Below are 20755 nucleotides of genomic sequence, written 5' to 3'. Positions count from 1 at the left end.
TTATTACCCTTTAGTAGACAGGTCACTAGAGAGTGGTGTGACATGCTGCACATTGGTGTATTACACTTGCAAAGCATCACGGATAATTATGGTGCTGTGTATGTGATTTTTCATACCTAATAAGTATTGCTCATCTGATTTGTGCACACTGATACACGTACAAATGCTTGGTTTGTGAGTGCAATGTGTGCAAAGTTTGCCAGAGACCTTTGGATGCCTGGCTTGTGAACATTTGGGCCCATGTGCTGTCTGTAATGTGACAGCATGGGTTCTGATGGGGTTTGTTTTTTCTTGTAGTGGGTCATTAAATGCTTCACGGCAATGAGAGCCGCTGCATGCTGGGACCGTGTGCTAGCTTCCCCTCTCCCCCCAACAAATACACACACTTTCTCCTGGCTCATCATAAACGTCACTAACGAAGGGAATTCCAGCCTGTGCAGGCCTCCTCAAGGAGCCACACTACCTCACAGTCTCAGTGCAGGGGCCCCTAGGCTGGATGGCATTTGCATAAAGCAATTTCCTATAACAAATACTTTCATACAAATCAAACTCTGCTTTGCAGATAATCTGAGAACGGAAAAAAAGTTAAATTCATCAAATCCATTTTTCACTACAAATAATTCACCCATTTCTGTTCTAGACTGATATTGGTCTCCCTTGACTCTGGATTAGCACTACAAGACTGATTGACCTGGTCTGACTGCATTTTCCCTGTTCTGATTTGACTCTGGACTAATTCTGGATTGTCTCTTCTCCTGACACGGGCCTACCTCTAGGGTGACCCTATTCTGGATTGATTAGATTACCACTGGATTCACTTTAGTCTGGATTGATTCTGGATGAGCTCTGGATCAACCCTGTTCTGGACAAGCTCTGGACTTGATGCTGGGCTAGCTCTTCCTGAAAATTTTAAACCTACATAGTGGTATTTTCGCTGGAAAAAATCCCAAAGCCTTTCACAAATGCACATGCAGACAAGATGCCCAAAGAATCACTTTTCTCCCCTCTGACAGGGGACTGCTAAGAAGGAACACAGCAGCTGTTCAGCAGCACAGAACAGAATGGGAAAACAAGGGGAATCCTGCATTGGGTGGAAACTGCCCCGGGAATGTAGGGAGGCAAAACTCAATCACCCACCCAGGAATTTGTAGCTCAACATCTGACTCTTTCCAGCTTCACCACAGGATCTTTAACCATAGCAAGGGTCAAGCTGACATGGCCGTGGAGTACCTCTGCATTGATCCTGTCTAAATCTGAGCTGACTGTGATCTTTTTAGAGCATCCCTCACCATAAGATCTAAGCATCAGTCTAGCCCTGGGTTTACGCTGATCTAGATGGACTCTCTGCCAGTGGAATCAATCTCCAGCCTTTACTTTGCCTGAGTGCACTCTCCTATAGGCATGGCTAAAGTCCTGGTAACTCTTCCAACCCTAGCTTTGCTGAGGCTGCAGCACCCATGGATCCTGGGGGATCTACTTGATACTGAGGGTCGTCCAAGAGGTGAGGGTTAGGAACATCATGGAGGAGAACTCCCTCCCCAGAGCTCCGATGCGTCAAAACGGCAGGCAGGTTCTCTGCTTGCACTGAGCAGAATTCCACACTTGCTAGGCAGCCCATCCGGGCCAAATTCAACGTGGGGGAAAAGGCAGGCAATGCCATCAAAGCCAACAGGGCTGGACGTGCTTACACCAGCTGTGAGTCTGTCTCATTCCCTTCAACGGGGTCGTGCGCTGAAGCTGGCCAGGCAAAGCTAAAGCAGAGGCAACTTTGACAGGGCCAGATTCTCCCCTCCCTGACCCCACTGTGACAGGGCTGTAAATCTACTGACTTCAGTGGGGTGACGCCTGATTTACTCCGACGGGAGGCTCATACCGCAGACAGGCCCCATCCACAGGGCTGTCCTGGTCGTGCTGGGGATACCATCCACCTAGACCTTCAGGGCTGTTGCTCCAGGCCTAAAATTAGAGCAGAGATAAACATGCAAGCTCCCAGCCACAGCAGCTCCCACACTCAGGCCAGCCTCTCCCAGCTGCTCCAGCACTCGCTTCGCTCCGTGGAGCAGTTCCAGGCCGCCTGCCTTCGCCCGGCTGCTGCAGAAGACAGAGACCTCTTAAGGAAGCACTGATGAAAGGAAACAGAACTTTGCTAGTGCTGGGCTTGGCAGCGCTGGCAGGAGGACAGGCTGTGCCTGGCAATGGCTAGGGAAGCTGAGCTGAGCAGAGAGCGGGGAGTGGCAAGGAGCCCTCTGCAGGTGCAGTGAGCTCTGCAAGGCCTTTGCACGCAGCACTGAGTGCTTTTGATGGGCTGATGCCAGGGAAGCTTCTTTAATGGGCAGGGACTATACACGCAGCACAAGGCACGCAGTACAGGAACGAGAGGCAGGCTTAGCTTCCTCCCCGGCCATCTGCTGCTGCACTGATGGATTCGCTACCTCGACCCGGTGGGATCACTCTTTCCAGATGGGGGAATTCACGCTGCATGGCCATCCAGCTCTGGGCTCCCCAACCACGGGGCCATCAGTGCCACCCTGACCTTGCCCTGCAGGGATCACCCTGTCCCAGATGGCAGGGAGCACTCAGCCTGCGTGGACATTTGGCTCCCAGCAGCACAGAACTCATGCAGCTTGGCCTAGAGCAGGGGTAGGCAACCTATGGCACGCATGCCAAAGGCGGCACGGAGCTGATTTTCAGTGGCACTCACACTGCCCGGGTCCTGGCCACCAGCCCAGGGGGGCTCTGCATTTTAATTTAATTTTAAATGATGCTTCTTAAACATTTTAAAAACCTTATTTACTTTACATACAACAACAGTTTAGTTATCTATTATAGACTTATAGAAAGCGACCTTCTAAAAACGTTAAAATGTATCACTGGCACGCGAAGCCTGAAATTAGAGTGAATAAATGAAGGCTTGACAGACCACTTCTGAAAGGTTGCCGACCCCTGGCCTAGAGGAACCATCCCAGGGGAGGGAGAATTGATCGTTCATTCCAATTCCTCTCTCAGCTCCACTGAGGTAAATCTGGAGTGACTCTATGGCCTCCAGATTTACACCAAGATCAGAATCCGTCCCTTGGCTTCTGCAGCCAGATCTAGCCTCCTTCACATCAGCTTGTTCGCTGGCTCCTCGCCCACACTCTTGCCCACCAGCCGGGCTCTGAATGTAGCCCTCGCCACCAGCTGTGCCAGCCTATAGGTTGCAAAGATGTAGCTTTAGAAATAGAGCCAAGCTGCCCCACCTGCCTGCCATCTTTCCCCAGGCTGTGCGCACACACAGACACACAAAACCGGGATTCCACTCACCACCGTGTTTTTATTTTGTTCCAGAGAAACAAAACACTTAGGGCACCAGGAGGGAGCTCCGGCTTCTATCATGCTCAGTTCCCTGGAACCCAAGCGGAGAAGCAGCCCCGCGTTATGGGCTTTATCCATCATCGCTCAACTGTAAGCCATGGCCTGGGAAATGAGGGCAGCAGTTCCCTAGCGCGGTCGCTGCAGGACCATGCAAAAGAGCAGCAGGCCCACACCCTCTATCCCTGCCTTCTTTCCTGCTCACAGCCCACTGTGTGCTCCCTTATCTCCCACTGAACTTAGCTGGCTTTGCTGAACCAGCTGTTAGGAATCCACTTATATATGCCAATGCCCCTGTACATCAGTGTATTGGTTTCTGTTGGTGCTGTTGACTTGCATGATTGCAACTGAAGTGATGCTGCTTTGCAGACATCTGCTGTTCCCAGGTGAGGGAAGGTCAGAGGAGAAGAGCTGCCAGACAATGGAATAAAGATATGGGCACTCGATTTGGGTGCTGGCACTGCCCCATGGCCTGCCTGCAGCCCTTGGGCCGCTTGCTGACCTTTTCCTTCCCATGCACTTTTGCAAGATCACCGTAGGCCAAATCAGTCCAGACAGACAGATTTCCCTAGCTGCCCCCAACTCGCTTGGAGGTGATCTGAACCAACAGGACCCCGACTGGCATTCAGAAGCACACATCGCTGCTCCTGCCACTGGGAGGGGAACCTATCAGTGCATGGGCAGCTGGGAGATTATAGTTATTCTTTAACCCTCTCTGGAGCTGGCCTCTGATGCTGGAGGGCCCCTTTCTCCTGTGCCAGCCCCAGTGGGGTGCCTTGGATGGTCACTGGCAGCACAATACATGCTGGCCCTTCCCAGCCCTGATCCGGAGGGGTCGCTGTCACCCTTACATGTGAGCCATCAATCAGAATTTAATTGCCACCGAAACCCTGATTAGTCTCAAGCCACTAAGATTCCCCGCTCCCAGGGGCATTCATATCCCAGCTGAGCCAGTGGCTCACCCAACTAGGGGCTCAGGGACTGCCTTCTGGATATTAACGCCTGGTCCCCGAGAAGCAGCCAGGGAAGGGGAGGGTGGGGCAGGACTGAATTTGCTGCACAAATACTGCTTGGGATTCTTTTGGCTCATCCCTCCCCTAAGGCCTCCCAGATTAACATCTCCCTCCAAATTCCTGCAGGTCCTAAAGGAGAGCATCTTTCCAACCTCCACCCCCCGACCCGAAAGATCCCCCCAGGGTTTTACTCTGAGCCCCATGCAGAGGGGAAGGGCTCAGTCCCTGCACTGTCCCTGGGCCATAAAGCTGCAGCTGCCGATGATACACATACCTTCATACTGAGTCCCAGCCCCTGGGTTCAGGGGGCTCCTGGGAGTGTGGGATGCCCCACGCTCAGCAAGCTACAGAGCATGCTAGAGACCAGCGACGGGCCAAGGTGAGTTCCCAGTCTGTGTGAGAGACTGATCCTGCAGGACAAAATTAATCCCTGGGTTATGTTGACCATCTTGACGAAGTCAATGGAATGGCCTGTGCTTGTTCTGGGGCCGGTCCCCATATCTATACACCATCACCCAGGACTTCTCAGCCTTTGCCGTACTGCAACCCTCTCTTCCATATAACCCTCCCGCCCCTGCTGACCCCCCGTCCCATATGCAATATGAGAAGGGCAGGGTGGTCACAACCCTCTGACTTGTGTGTGTGACCTCCAGGTTGAGAGCCCCTGGGCTAGACTAGAGCTGAGGCTAAAGAGAGGCAGCTATCTTGGAGTACGAAGGGTTAAATCCAACACTGCCCATTGCTTTAAGGGAAACCCCAGCTCTAGGTCAAGCCGTCTGGGGAAGAAACGAGACAACCCCCCAGTCAGGCCAGTGCTTTGCAAACTGCATTCCTAGTTCTGATGTAACCTCCCCATAGGCCCTGTTACACTGAGACCAGACGGGTGCCAGCTGCCAGCGTGCTTCATTGAAGATGGGTAACGAACTGTGTGAGCTGAGCTGTGTGATGCAGACTAACTCTTTCAGCCACCCACCCACCCAACCACCCAACCCAGCTTGTCTGTAGAACAATTCCGTACTACAACGCTAATCGGCTGAGTTGAGATCTGGATCCGGCTGAGTTCAGATTTGGATCAGGATCCCACTCCCAGTCTCTCTGGGGTGCTGGGACCCCGAGTTTTGGTTCAAGTTCATCTCTCGTTAAGCAACGCTATGCAGTCAGAAAAGAAAGCAAACGCCGCCTTCCACCCATGGAGGAACCTGTGCTGGGACTCTGCTCCTGAGAACCAGTAGCCAGAACAGTGTGTTCCTTGTCCCACTGTGGTCAGGGCTTTTGAGCAAAGCTGTCCAGTGCAATATAGGGAGATCACTATGAGCCAGGCACTACATGCACTAGAATCAATTGCGAGACTCCCATTGGTTTCCCCACACGCTTACTGAGCTCTCTAATAGGGTTCCGCTCTATGGGTATCAACGGTAAAACTCCCATTGACTTCAGTGGACGTAAGAACAAATCTGCTCTATTTGATCTATTATCTATTGTATCTCGCTCTCTAGCTAAATCTCTCTCTCTCTCCAAAGACAGGAGGCTCTGCGTGAGCAGAGGAACAAGGACTCCCTGGCAAGCTGTTTGTAGGCGGACAGACAGACAATGGATGGCAAAGATTGGGTTTTTCCCTATGTAGAGATCAATCAATAGGCCTGTAGAGATGTAGCCTCCAGGGTCTTCTCTAGCAAGGCACCCTTTCCTGCCTGCAGTGCATTGATCTCTCCAAGCTTGTCCTGTGACAGTCATGGGTTCTGGGCTGGCTTCTTCCCCTTTGGATTGCAAGCAGTCCCGTTTGAAAGCACCGCATATCACGGAAAAGATCATGGCAAGTGGAAAGGCGCCGCTTCCCCTGATTTTGTTGCACCCGGCCACACGTTGCAGCGAGACACCTTCGCAGTCGAAAAGGAAATGCGCTGCTTCTTTTAAAATTCTTTATTTATAAAAAAGTACATTTCTTTCCACAGCTGACCCACTACTTTATTTTATACAAGTAAAAGGGAGGGTGAAGCAACACCCCCCCCCAATCAGAACCATGAAAACGCCCCCCCCACCAAAAATTATTACAAAGGATGGAAAACAAAACAAAAAATCATAAAAGCAAATTCAGTCCATTACATTATTATTATTTTTTTACAAAAGCACTGACAACACAGATTACAAAAAAATGCAAGGTTTTTTTTTTTTTTTTAGGGTTGTTTTTTAATTCCACAATGATAATTACAGCAAGGAAAAAAAAAAGTCACTGGAGTCTGGAAAGAAAAGAAAGAGCGAGCCAGATCAGCTGCAGCAGCTCTCCATGGACGCCCATTTACACCAGCTGAGAATCTGGCCCCCTCTATTCATTACATTTACATTCACCCTCACGTAGGTCACATATGGAATGCCGCGCTGTGCGAATGTATATGGAACAAGCCCCTTCTGCAGGGCCTGGTCTTGCCACCTTTGCTCATGAATGGAATTCAGCCCCATGCCGAGGACCAGCCCAAAGCATTGCAGCCCAGATCCTCAGCCCAATGGCAGTTCGGTGCCTAAATACCATTGAGGATCTGGGCCGCCTCCTCTTACTTCCTACTTAAACCCTGTTTTAAGGGATAACATGGCACCGGGACTGGTGCTGGCTCTTTGGCACGGTGGTGAATCTCAGACTGTGCCATCGCCTTCAACGGGGCTCGTTCAGGTGAGTAACGGCTGCAAGGTTGGCCCTTTGTAGAGTGGTGGGCGAGTTCCAGGAATGACGGTCAGAGGCAGGATTTGGATCGGAGCAAGTTGACAGCCTCATCCTCTCCTGCCCCACCCACCCCCGTGCCCCTCCCCCTCACATTCCCTGCCTCTCCTGGTGGAAGGGGGTGCTCTGCAGGGAAACGCATTCGTACGCAAAGCGAGTCACTCTAATTCGCTACGGATCATGTCAAAACAGAAAAAGAAAGTCACAAACTGGGGGAGGGGTAAAGTGCTATCGTAAGCCACGTAGGATACGGAGAGGCTTCAGTGCACACAGTGCTGACAGCGTTCCCCAGAGCGCCTCCTGCTGGGAGAGGCTGGGACTGGGATAGCCACGAGAGCCGCACAGTCAATGTTCCTGGAGCATTCCCCACCGCCCCTCCTGCTGGTCTACTCTTCCAAACACCCACCATTTCGCCAGCATTTCCAACAGCTGTCGGTTTGGGCTGGGATTGCAGAAACTCTCCATTTCTCTACCGGCCAGTGTTTCCGCAGCATTTCCTGCTGCTTGGCCTGGAGAAGCTCTAAGCATCTCTCCAGTCAGCACTTCCACAACACGCCCTGCACTGCCTCCTCTTGGGGAAAAAAAACTGGGACCGGAGTAGGTCCCAGCCCCCACTTCTTCACAACAAACTCCTAGTAGAGCTTTGTTTGGGTAGCCCTGCTGGCATGCTACAAACGTGTCCACCTACACAACTCAGTGGAGACCGCACCCCCTTTCTCTCAGCCCTCCTCCTCCAGCAGATCGACTGGCAAGCTGAGACTGTGAGACTCACTGCATGTGTGTGAGAGAATGAAGGAGCCAGTGGCTCCCATCTCTATTTGCTATACTGACTCTCTCTCTCCCCCTCAGCGATCTGTGCTGAACAGTCGTTGAGTTTCTTTCGACGATGAGCCAGGAAAGGCTCCTCTGTCCCTGCCGTCTCTGCAATCAATTCAGCTCTAACATTTGGATTTTTGTTTGTGTTTGTTTGTTTCCTAAAGAAAACTTCAGATGGAGTTTTGTTTTTTTGTTTTTTCTGACTTGAATAAAAATGATTTACACAAACACAGGAACAAACCACCAAACAATCTTGTAATTAAATCAGGGAAAATAACATCACTGGGGTGAATTGTGATGGATAATCCCAGACATAGACCCCAGCAGGAAAACAGCTGGGGTGTTTTCATACAAATAATACAGACTCAACTTAGTTTGCAGGAGGAGACATGTCTGCCTGTGCACAGCTCCCTGTGGGAGGGAAAGAGAAGCTGGCATATAGCTCAGACCAAATTCACCTTAATTTCCCCAATGGGCCATCTCTGGACCGGGGAGTAGGACCCTGTAGCCATATAATGAGGCCTTTCTTTACCAGGCAGGTCACCCTTCCATCCTGCTGTCCTCACCTTCTCATTGTGATACTGGGTCCTAGAGGCTTTGTTTCTCCCCACTTGCCTCTTTCCCTATGGCAACTGCATGGAGAATAATTCCTGGGCTACCATGTCAGGGTCGGGCTGCTTGTCTGCAACCTCCGTGCCCATATCCTTGCCTGGCACTAACAATCCCTTCTCCCCGTGGACCTTCCAGGGACTACTGCTTACACAGGGCTGGCTAGGGCTGCACAGATATCTTCAGCAAGCTCTAGGATTTCCCTGTGGGCACAGATGTGCGCAATATGACTTGCAAGGATCTGGGTTCTATGCACATACCCAAAAGGTCCCTTCCAGTATACTTCTTCCCCTGTGCTCCCTAGGCGGGCTTCTTCTCTGTGCTCTGCTCTTAGGGGCAGGGTGGCTCTGACTCATGGAGCTACCTGTGCCAGCAGCCAATGCCATGGAGAAGTGGCTCCAGCGGATGGGAAACCATACAAAATCAGTGCCACATGCAAACTCCTGAGCAAGGCCTCCTGTTCCCCCTTTTGGTTAATGGGCTCCCCCTCCCTCTGCGCTAGTGCATAACAGTCTGCCCTGGGGGTAAGCCAAAGAGGTTGTGGATGGAAGGGGAAGGAGGAGCACACATGAAGGCAAGCTGTAGGGAAGGGGCAGAGCGGAGCTACCCGTCTCCTGCCTCCAAGGAAATCTGTGCTCTTTTGCCTGGTTAACAGAGAGGAAGGCTAGAAAGGGGACTGTATCGGAGAATTAAACCCTAGCTCTGCAAACGGCCCCCTAGGAACTCATTCCCCACGGCCACAAGGGCAGCTAGCCCTGGATCTCCCACTGGAAATTAGACCCCCTCCCTTAGTAATACTCCGCGGTGGAGGCCACCCCAATGTATCTTCCTAGCCTTCCCCAGGGGTAGAAAGCCTGGGTTCACAGCATGAAAGTGCCACGTCTCAGGAAGGTGAGAGGCCTTGGCCGGGATCAGCAAAGCTGTCTAGGGGATTTGGACACTCAGCTCCCATTAAAAGGAATGGGAGTTGGGCAACTGAATCTCACTGGCACTTTGAAAAGTTCACAGACTGATCGACTTTAAGGACCATCGTGATCATCTAACCAGACCTCCTGCATATCACAGGCCACAGAACCTCGCCCACCCACTGCTGTAATAGACCCCTAATCTCTGGCTGAGTCACTGAAGTCTTCAAATCGTGATTTAAAGACTTCAAGTTACAGAGACTCCACCCTAGCTGACTCTAGTTCAAACCTGCAAGTGACCCATGCCTCCCCCCCCCCCCACACACACACTGCAGAGGAAGGCGAAACCTGTCCCCCCTCCCCCAGGGTCTCTGCCAATCTTCCCTGGCTCAGCCTCTGTGTGCCACAAGGGGCAGATCTCCAAGAGCAAAGCATGGAAGCAAGGGGCGGCGTGTCTGTCCAAACCAAAAGCCAGACCTGGGACCACCAGCATGGGCCTGAGCCATGTGATTTGTGCACTTGCAGCTCTCCGGCCTAAACTAGTGCAAGGCCATTGACTTCAGCACCTGGCTCACGGGGCAAGTGACAGACTGAGGGTCAGAACGACAGAGGGCTGACTGTCCCACCAGCCCTCGTTCCTTGGAGTGAGGCGTACCCGCGCCATGACCACCATCACCCCTCAGGGAATGGGGACCGCTCACTGCCATTGCCCAGCAGCTGGGCCTGGTGCCAATGGGGGCACGCGCTGTCGAACAGGAGTCACAAGCCAACAGCCCGACACTTCTTTTACAGCAGCGCGACAGTGATCAGAATCTGGGCCCTTATTGAAGACAGCGAGGCCCAAAGTGGTTAAGTGACTTCCCGGTGGCAGAGCTATGCAGGGATTCCCCATCCCTTGACTCAGGGCCCTGAACACCAGGGCAGGCTTCCTCTCTAATTGCACCTGCTGGTTAGCGCAGGTCACAGAATTGAAGGCCAGAAGGGACCATCGTGATCATCTAGTCTGGCCTCCTGCACATGGCAGGTCACAGAACCTCACCCAGCCACTCCTGTAACAGACCCCTAAGCTCTGGTGTGTCTCGCGGGCAGGCCAACCTCGCTGGGCTGTGAGGCTCGAGTCGCTGGGGTGGGGAAGGAGTACCAGTTCTAAACCATTAGCTCCCATGCAGCCCTGGGACACAGAACGAACAGCGTCCTCAGTTTAGCCCTCTACACATCTCCCCTTCACAACCTTCCTGCCGCGACAGCCCCTTCGACCTAATTAGGTGGGACACTGTCCGCCCCGCCCCCTGCGAGCAGAAGGGCTGGACTCCCAGGGACGGGACTCCCAGGGTCAAGCAGCAGCAGAAGGGCTGGACTCCCAGGGTCTCGTTATTGTATCTCAGCGGCTCTCAGACAAATTGTCAATCCATAATTTTTCATGAGGCATCTTATTCCTCGCTATAGATTAACGGCGAATCGTTTAGGCTCACTAATTAAGGCCCCATGAGGGACGCTTGTCCAATTAACTGACCCCATAAATGGTCACCCTTCCAGTAACGAGAGCCAGAAGCATCCTTCTTCTGAGAAGAAGGGGGACGGAGCTAGGCGCCCTTGGTTTTTCCATGGCCGTAGGGCCCAGGCCTGCCCCTGGTGATGCGCTGTGGGGACAGAGGAAGCCAGCGGGGTGCCTGGGACCACCTCACGCTGTGGAATGAGCAGCTTTGAGGTGTAGCTCCCAAACCAGATGTGCTGGTGGCAAGGGGAGGTGGGCCCCGCTTGGTTCAGAGGTGAGGAGTGCAGCTAGCCAAGCAGACAGGGCCCTGTTTGGGGGTGGCATTGGATATATTTTTCCCCCTCGTCTTTTCTACTGGCCCTGGTGTAGTCAGAGAGACAGCAGATCTAACACAACCCAATGGCTGGAAGTTGAAGCTAGACAAATTCAGACTGGGTGTAAGGCATAGACATTGAATAGTGAGAGTAATTAGCCATGGAAACAATTTACCCAGGTTCACAGTGGAGTCTCCATCACTGGCCATGTTTTTCGAAAAGATCTGCTCTGGGAATTCTTTAGGGGCAGGTCTCTGGCCTGTGTTACACAGGAGGTCAGACTCGATCCCAGTGGTCCCTGCTGGTCTTGGGATCTAGGAATCACACCCTGCGGGGGGCGTGTGGGTGAATGAGCCATTAACCCCTGGGGAGGTGATGTTACCAATGACGATGGTGTCTCCCCTCAGCCCTCGCTCCCCCATGGTCACCTGCCTGTCTATGATCTATCACATTTACTTCCCGATCCGCGCCCTGAGCCAGCCTGCTGTGTCTGCCCAAGGCTGTAAGCTTGCTCCTCGTTACACTGGATTGCTATGTGTCTGTCTCCCTAGCTCTAAAGAGCCCTTGATTTGCCTACAGATGCGAGAGTCTCACACAAACACACACTCTGGATCATTAACGAGAGGGCAGGATTCCCATCTAAGTGTGCAAATGGGAGCTCCCTGCTTCACACCACACCTTACCTCACCTCCCGCCTGCGAGTGTGCAAACAAGACACCCTCTTACATCTGGTCAGTTCACATTTACACACAAGTCTAAAAAAGGGTGCATGCGCTGGTGTGGTGACTTAATTTGCTTTCACACATGAGTGTGCAAATGGAAATTTGGGCACATCTCCTCACTTCACATTTGCACGCCACGCGCAAAGGGAACATGCCATCCCATCACCTAGTCATTTGGAAACAGGGGATGTATCACTTTCAAATACAGGCAAACAAACCATCACAAAGAGGAATCAAATCCTGCTTCCCTGGCTCTGGCTCCATGCACCCTACTGAACCTCCTGCTGAGAATCTGTATCCATGTTCCCCCTGGCGATAAACATCGATCTCCTCAGCTGGACAAGGAGATCTAGATAGCCAGGAAAACTGATCAGGAAGGGAGGGAGGGATGGAAACAGGATGACTGGGGATTCACTGCATCAGAGATTCTGCAAACAGCGTGTATTGCTGATAAGCAACACATGAGAATGAGCTGGGATTACCCTGAGGCAACTCTGCGGGATTCAGCAGTAAGAGAATTTGCCAGACCTTGGATTGGGGGCGCCTGCTGGTTTGGGTTGTTAATCCAGGACACAAGGGCTGCTCAACTGGGCCTGGGGATTTTGCATGAAGTTCTGGCTCACCCATGTGGGCGGGTACATTCAGAGGTGGGCCCGAACTGCCAAATTCACACCTGGAGCTGGAGTTTGGATGTCCCAGAGTTTGAGGTTAGCATGGGCCTGGGATTTTGGTTTGGCCCTTTTTGGAGTCAGATCTGGCTCCAGAAGCCCCTATGTTTGGGATTGGGAACTTGGCTAGGGCCCATCTCTACTGTACGATGCACCGTACAGTACGGAACCACCAGACCACCCGAGGTGACAGCAAGGTTGCAGGAGGGTAAGTGACTGACTGAGATTCACCAGGAGTATAAAGTTACTTCCTCTGCTCTGTCTTTATCCCGGGCCCCCTAAGTGTCCGCCATGTGCTGGGAGTCTCATATCACGGTGGTGCGCCTTCATCCAATATGTGCTGCTATCCCTAGGCAGGACCGGGTGAGGCCTTGACTCCCTTTGGGTTTGCAGGTTTACAACAGCCCCTTTAATCGGTACCTAATCAGAGGGATGCTGGGGATTTCATTTCCTTCAATGGGGCATTTGCTCAGTAGTACGAAAAAAGAAATCCGAGATCCCCAAATCCCTATGTTGAAGTGAGGGTAGAATTCAGTCTCCCTGGGTATGGATTCACCTGTCAGCGATGGATGGGCACCCTAAAGTTTAGTGGCTTCTCTGAACCCCTGGATCTGTGGAGACAGTCTCTCCTGAGATCTCTAGGACATCCTGCTTTCGATGGGGACAGAAGCACCCCAAGAACAGCCACTCTTGTGGTGTTTCCCCCAAGAAGCCCAGAAACCACCAGGAAAAGCTGGAACAATTACAATAGAGTTCTCTGATTTCCCATCTCCCATAGCAGTAATGAAATATATCAGTTGAGGGAATGGTCTGGGTCAAGTCCGACTGTACCTGACTCAAGCCAGAAACCGTGGAGCTGGTTTTGGAACAGAGTCTGGCTGAAGCTGGATGTGGGATTTTGGTCTGGATTATTATAAAGGGTCCAAGTCTGCTGCCCAGTTGTATGGCAGGGCCACCGTCAACGTCTATGGCATGAAACCCGTATATGGCACTGGGAGAGAATTAAACCCATTATAATATGCCTCTGAAACCGGTGATTTCTTTTTCAAAAGAAGATTCATTTAGCCATTTGATAAAGGAACAAAAAAACCAAACACCTAGTGAATCCTGCCTTGGTGGAAAGTCCGTGTCAGACCGACAGCCCTGGAGACTGAAATCTTAGCCACAGAACAGCAGGGGTAGCAGCAATCCAAGCTTCCCTCCAACTTCCCCATAGCATCTCAACGTGGGGGAGAGGAGATCAGCACACACGGCTCAATCAGCCTCCCAAGGGGCAATTTGGTGCAGGCTATCAGTGGCCATAAGGGCAGGGATCATTATGACGGAGACGTGGCTGGCAATGCTCTCACAAAGGGGAAGGATGTAAACTGATGACTGCTAAGAGCTAGCAGTCTAAATACAAAGAGCCTGGCCTGATGCCCATTGAAGACAACACAAAGGCCCCCCATTGATTCTGAATGGCGCTGGAGTTCCCCTAAAGAAACCGTCCACTTGGCTGGGTGGCACCATCCCCATCGGCAGCACAGGGCACAGAGGCACAGGGGTGTTTCATGGAACCCTCCCCATCACTGTGGCATGGAGGAATGTGCAGAGGACAGGCGCGTATCGGAAACAGGGTGAAATTAACTCCTCCTTGGCTAAAACTAAAAATCCCTCACGTCTTTAAACAGGACACCCCAGCAGTGACCAGCAGCATCACCACGGCCAGGGTTCCCCCCCGCCCCTTTCTCTTTTCCTTTTCTTTTTGTTGGTTTGTTTTTAAATACTGTAAAGGGATAATAAATGGGAGGCAGAAAATGGCAGCTCCATTTCCCTGGGCCAATAACAGCCCCGTGCGCCTTGGATTTTGCTTAGTTTCCTTTGATTCTAATTTGTTTATGACATGCTTAACACTGAGACTCGCTTGTCACAGGCGCATTGTGGGTAATGGAAACACCACAAAAACAAACAAACAAAAAAAATTCATCTGATATGGCATCTAGGTCTTCATTGCTTTGTGCTTTTCCCCTCCTTGGTCCTCCTGTTTTTTTGCCCTCCCATGGACTCCCCCCACCCCCAAATAAGACAACATACAAACATATTCCAGTGTTTCAGGGGGCATGGAGTGGGAGGGATCTTTGGGGAAGGGCGATTAGAGACACTAAGACACAAACAGGGCATATTATACAAGGATGGGCAGTAGTAGTTAAAGCAAATAGTAACACCTAAGCCACTGATCAGTACAAACACCACAGAAGGGGACAAAGTCATTGGGAGAAATTAAAAAAACAAACCAACCAACCAAAACAACCTCCCCCCAAAAAACGATCCAAAAGCAAAGCTACCAGCCCCTCCCTCCCCTCCCCCGTTGCCTCCGAGTGAGTGGCAGGCGTCTCAAGTCTCTGTCGAGCTCCCTTGGGCCGGGCAGCAGTGGACGTGCATGGATGTGAGTGTGCGCGTGCGATGCATGTGCGAACAGCCCTCGGCCGGGGTCTGGAGGGCAGGGGGGGAGCGCGTGAGTGGGGGTCTGGGGAGGGGGTGAGCTACACGTACCACTCTTTTTTGGAAATAAAAGATCCGTCGTTCTGGGAGACCATGTTCTCAGCCAGGTCCAGCTGCTCGGGGTCGTACTGGAAGCCGAGTGTCCTTTCGCCGTAGGGCTCCGTGTGGGCCCCGGTTTCGTCCACCGTGAAGTAAGGCCGCTTGGCGTCGTCCTCATACTTGTTGGCGAGGCCCAACTTGCGCTCGCCTCCGGCGTCGTCCTCTTCGTCCTCGTAGCTGCTGCCCCCGAGCGGGCCCGGCTTCTTCTCGTCGTCCGAGTCGTCGGGGTACTGCAGGTTCTGGGCCATGGGGGGGTGGTGCTGCGGGACGCCGGCCTTGCTGTACCCGTTGCCGTACACGTGCTTCTTGGTGCTGTAGTCGCCCTTGAAGGTGTGACGCCGGCGCCGGAGCACCACAAAGAGCACCACGGCCACCACCAGGACCAGCGAGACTCCGCCCACCACGCCCCCAATCACGGCCGTGGGGATGTTCGGCTGCGTCACTGATTTGCGGTCATCGTTGGGAGGCGGGGTGGAGGGGAATTCTGGGTAGGAAAAGACAGATGGAAGGGGGAACAGTGTCAATCCATGTGCAATCGCACCCTCGCTCCGGGCTTGCATTTCAATCGGTTATTGTTTGGAAGATGAGGGTAAGGAACAAGGAAGGGAAAAATCGGGGAAGGGGAGGAGCTTACGTATGGCGGCCACGACACGGGGTTAGCGCTCAGGTTCTAGGTGTTAGTGACAGGCGGACCGCGCACCATTGCAAGCTTTCCAGGTCAAGCCACCACCACCAGCAGCATGCAGGAGCCCCGCACGCGACAGACCTCAGCCCACTTCACCGGCGGCGTCTAAACCCAGCTTTCCAAAAGCGGGGCCCGGATTCAGGCTGCCTCTGTGCTTCGACTGCCCACCTGGAGACGCCTTGAGCATGATTTTCGGGATGGGCTGAGCACCCACGGCTCCTGGTGACTGAAACTCCGGGTGCTCAGTGCTCCTCAAGAATCAAGCCTGAGGTGTGTCCAGTCAGGCAACTGAAAACAGACGCAGACAAACCAGGGAGGCTGCTTTGCAAAAGTTTGGCCATAGAAATTCGCACTGCACTGGAACAGACCAGTGGGCCATCTACTGGTTTTGGATCAGACCAATGACCCATCCAACCTGATATCCCTCCTCCCTGCTGTATCAAATGCAGCCCATCCAGCCCTCTGTCTCAGACACCTCTCAACATTGTCTGATGCTTCAGAGGAAGATGGAAAACCCGATGATGCATCTGTGTAATTCAACTCCATCCAATGGAGCCATCTCCTGCCTGACCCCAGCTGCTGATCGGTTTACACCCTGAAGCATGAGGATAGATAACCTCTATTGTTTTATTCTGGCCGGTACAGCGGCACTGCAGTTGCTAATCCTGTTCACACAGAGATCCTGGCCTAGTTCAAGAAAAAGAAAATTGAAACAAAGTTATTTTCCTTTTCACCTTGTTTATTTTATATATTTTATGTTACCACAGACAGCGGTTTGGGGCCAAGAGAGCAAGACGAGCTGCTAGGCCCCTAGGCTCAATAAAAGCCCCTAACAAAAAGCTAGCCCTCCTCCTCAGTGGAATGCCAGTTCCATGGGTGCCTGCATGGTAGTGCCATAGTAAAGCTGGGTCTGCATCCTTCCTTCCCCAACCTCTGTCACTGGGCCAGCAGCCATCTGCCTGGAACGTGCCTGTGTCCTCGGCAGAGGGTCTGGAATGCCCTCGGTGTGGGTGGTGCACTGGCAGGGTTAATGCTCACCTGGAAATTCTGGGCACTTTGCCAAGGGCAGCCCCTTAGGCCCAATCCTGCAAGGGGCTGGTCATGCTCCACCTCTTGTGGAGCCAATGGGAGTCGGAGGTACTTAGCATCATGCAGGATTGGGCCCTCAATGCGAAGGGGAATGCCGGGCTGGGCCAGCTTTCCCCAACGGTCCTGGCTGCGCCTTGGCAGTGATGCTGCATCAGAGCGGCCTGTCCTCCTGTGGACTCGGTACTGTGTGCCTACTCTCTGCTCCAGGGCTCACAAGAGCGGGAGGGAGGGAGGGAGGGTCATCTGATGCCCTTTTATAGAGCCTCCAATCCAAGGAACTCGTTAATCAAATGAATTACTAACTAGAGCTAATTACTAACAAGACTTCCAAACCTGCTGCTTCACTGCAGGTCAGTATCATTATCCCCAGCCCCGTCTGAGAGATGGGGAAACTGAGGCACACAGCGGCGGACTGGACTTGCCCAAGAAGGGCAGTAGCAAAGCAGCGAATAGAACCCAGGTGTCCTGACTCCCAGCTCCCTGCTCTAGCCATTGTCTAGTAGTGCCTTCAAAACAACACTACCCTAGGGGCCGCTCCAGATAGAGGAGAGAAAGAGAGTGAGCGTGCAGGGGAGTAGCCCCTCGTCTCTCCTGGCACTGCCAGGCTCAGAACACATCCAGGAATGTCGCATCAGGAAAGGACACGCATGCACCAGCCAGCCGTCTGGAAACACGTCAAGATACATTCCTTCCATGCGAACACTCACAACACGGGGCCAGATCTTGCTCTTGGGGAGCTGGGGAAAATCCAGAGCAACTTTATGGACTTCAGCGGCATTGTTCTGGATTTACACCAGCCATGCCGAGAGCTGAATCCAGCCCCACTGACCTTCCGAGGAAAGAAGCAAAACATTATACCACTGTTCCCGCAGCAGAGCATTGCTGGTGCACGCTCCCAAGGCTGCTGCTCCCCCTCCCAGCACTGCATCGTTCCCCTCCACACTCAGCAGCATTGCCCTTGCTCTCAGGCCCGCTGGCTTCCACGCTCTCTCCTCGCCAGCCTGTCTGACCCCTCCAGTTCTAAGCATCTCCCACTATGAGGCGACCAGGCCATACATTGGAGCAGCCCCCTCCCCTCAAGGGGGGCCTTGCCTTGCCTCCCCAGCATGGAGATTTGACTCCACCAGGCCCTGGGGCTGCTCCTCACTGCTGAATAGCTCTGCAGCTGCCTCCCCATCTTCTGCTGCATGCAGCTGCCAATCAAACACCAAACTCCCCTCTGGAATAGAAGCCAGGACTACGGGCAGACAGACAACCAGCAGAAAGATGGGCGATTTCCACCACTGAATGGTTGCAAAGCAAAAACAAATAAAAGGCAATGCCTCCCCCCGCCCCCGACACCAATCACGATGAGCTTGTGGATCTCATGGCCACAAGAGGCCAAGCGCTAAGCAGGAGTGCAAAGGAGGATTAGACATTTATGAGTGATTGTAGGAAACATCAAACAAACTAGAGTTTGGGAAGAGACAGGAATCCTGATGCTTCAGGGCTTAACCCAACCTCAAGCTCAGAAGGAAACTTTCCCCGGGGACAGGTTATCCTAGAAGTGTAGCATTTTTTCCTCTGAAGCAGCTGGTGACAGGAGACTGGGCTGGACGGAGCACCAGTCTGATCCAGTGCAGCTATTCCATGTACCATGGTTGCCTAGTCCCTCATTTCAAACCCTCCCCATCCTCGGATATAGAGGTTTTGTTTGTGCTGTTGAACAAGAGACATTTAAAATCTCCATCCTTCCCTCAAAAATTGCTCCTCTTTTGCATTGTCCTGGATCGACAGTGCCGACTCCTTTGCATTAGGAGTGTTATTAGTGGAAGGCAATGAAACTGATCGTAGCAGAGGGTTTTGCAGCGAGACGTGCCAGCCAGAATGGGACAGGTGCACGCAGCTGGGGGCGATTTGCTCCTTCCAGTGCAAGACAGAGGAAAAACGGACAAGCTACATTAAAAGGCGGCCAGTTTAGAAGGCCTCTGTGTGTGTGTGTGTGTGTGTGTGTGTGTGTGTCCAGAAAAGCCAGTCAGACGAAACTAAAAACCTCTCTTGTCTCAACTGCTAAAAATGTGACATCTATCCCTAATGGAAACTGGATAATGCTAGCTGCTGATGGCTCAGCCTCTCTCTCTCACACGCACACACGCTCAGCCGTCCCACTTCTAGCCTCTGCCGTGGCCCCATTGAGCTGGGGGGGCCAGTCCCTGGGAGTAAGCCCAACACTGGTGAATCTTGAGGGGGTACAAAGCTGGTGTGATTCTCTACACCAGCCTTTTCTCCCCTCACAGCTTCTGGCACATGGGTGTAGCTGGAATGCTGCTGATCTCGGACCGTTCCCAGAGGCAGGGATGGCTCCTTAGGGGGCTACTATAGCTGAGTATAAGACCCAGCTGCTCTAGCTGATGCTAGTTGACCAGACTGGTTGCCAGCCAATGCCAGAACCTGGGGGCTTGATCTTTCCCCCCAAGCCCTAAACTCAGCTTGGCTGCAGTTCAGAATTGGTGCCTCTCTCCTGCTCAGAGATGTCATAAGGTCTTTTCAGGCCCAAGCAGTTCGTGGAAAACGGGAGCTCAGTTCTCCCCCTGGAGCTGCCCATGGAAGTCAGCTGGGGACTGGTACGACATGAGGAGGTAGGGAAGTCTCTGGGGTTGTACAGATTCCTCCCTCCTCTTGGCTCCAGGGGGTAAATCCAAAGGGAGAGGCCGTGGTTCTGTGTCGAGCAGGGAAGGGGAGTTTGGCTCCTGTCTCCTCGCCAACGGTCTTGTTAGCCCCATGATTCAAAGGCAGGAAATGGGATGATTCTCCTTAAACCCCCCACCCCAAGCCGCAAGATCTCCTGATGTTCGGTTCCTCTTCTCCCATCCCCAGATGTCACGTTTCATCAACCCCCCTCCCCACCCCAATGCTTTGGACAGGAAAACTAACTTGTCAAAGTGTCGAATTTCACACCTTGCGTATGGAGGAAATGATTTCACTCAAACTGAAGCCCTGTCCCCCGCCCCCCAAAGCCAGTTCTAATGCAAAACCAGGAACGACTGCAAATCAGCAGGGAAAGGGGGCTCCTGCACCCTGGGCAGCACTGAAATTTCACCTGCCGCTTGTCAGCCAGGGAGAGCGAGAGAGATGGGGAGGATATGGAGAAGGGAAGGGACAGAGAGAAAGAGAGGAGAGAAGGGGGATTGCAGAATGGCAGGGCGATCAAGAGAAGGAAACACAGAGACACAGCAGAGAGGGGGCCAGGGCTCATTGGGAAGCCAAGAATGAGGCCGTTCCCGGCACTGCCACTGGGTGGCGGAAGAGACCACTTCTGTCCTCCAGCGGATTGGAGGGGAGCAGGGCTAGTGACCTGTTCCCTGCAATCATTGCAGCATCTCTCTCTCTCTCTCTCTCTCATTTGCACCCCTCCCACCATGGTTCGCTGCACAAGAGAGAAGTGAATCCCCACGGATCCCAGGAGCGACCCAGCAGCCCCTACTCTTGCCAAGCAGGGCGACTGGGGGTTCCCAGGGACAGCTGCCCCAAACATGGCCTCTTGCACCCCTTAGTGCCTTCGCTCAGCAGAGACCTGCAAACTCACGGCTGTCCCCAGCTGGTGGTAGCAGCATGGTGGCGCCGTAGCAGGCGGTACCCCACACTGCCCATCACCACCACCCTCTGGGTGCGCCCCCACGTGCCCGGCAGGGTGAGACCAAGGGGAGAGTAAGGCTGGCAGGGCCCTGGCCCTGGCCCAGCAGATGAAGGAGAGATGTGGCAGGGTGAGATGAAAGGCCTGGTCTTTATTTCCACATCAGGGCTGTGCCTTGCGGG

The 20755-nt window shown here is 52.9% G+C and overlaps 1 protein-coding gene across 4 annotated transcripts in view; it reads right to left on the bottom strand.

Annotated features, from left to right (window-relative positions):
• NECTIN1 (nectin cell adhesion molecule 1) overlaps positions 1-20755 on the bottom strand; it is a 154978-nt gene that overhangs the window by 51000 nt on the left and 83223 nt on the right. The window contains exon 6 of one of the 4 annotated variants that reach the window (XM_074936759.1): positions 15079-15670. The exons of the other annotated variants lie outside the window; for them this stretch is intronic. Within the exon in view, the coding sequence (XP_074792860.1) occupies positions 15129-15670 (542 nt within the window). The 3' untranslated portion in view covers positions 15079-15128. Of the gene's footprint in view, positions 1-15078; positions 15671-20755 lie in introns of those variants that run through there. 4 annotated transcript variants of the gene reach the window in all.

Source organism: Natator depressus, chromosome 22 (genome assembly GCF_965152275.1).
Source record: "Natator depressus isolate rNatDep1 chromosome 22, rNatDep2.hap1, whole genome shotgun sequence".
NCBI classification, from domain to species: Eukaryota; Metazoa; Chordata; order Testudines; family Cheloniidae; genus Natator; species Natator depressus.
The sequence above is the reverse complement of the archived record's forward strand: the minus strand, read 5'-3'. Positions and strand labels throughout refer to the sequence as shown.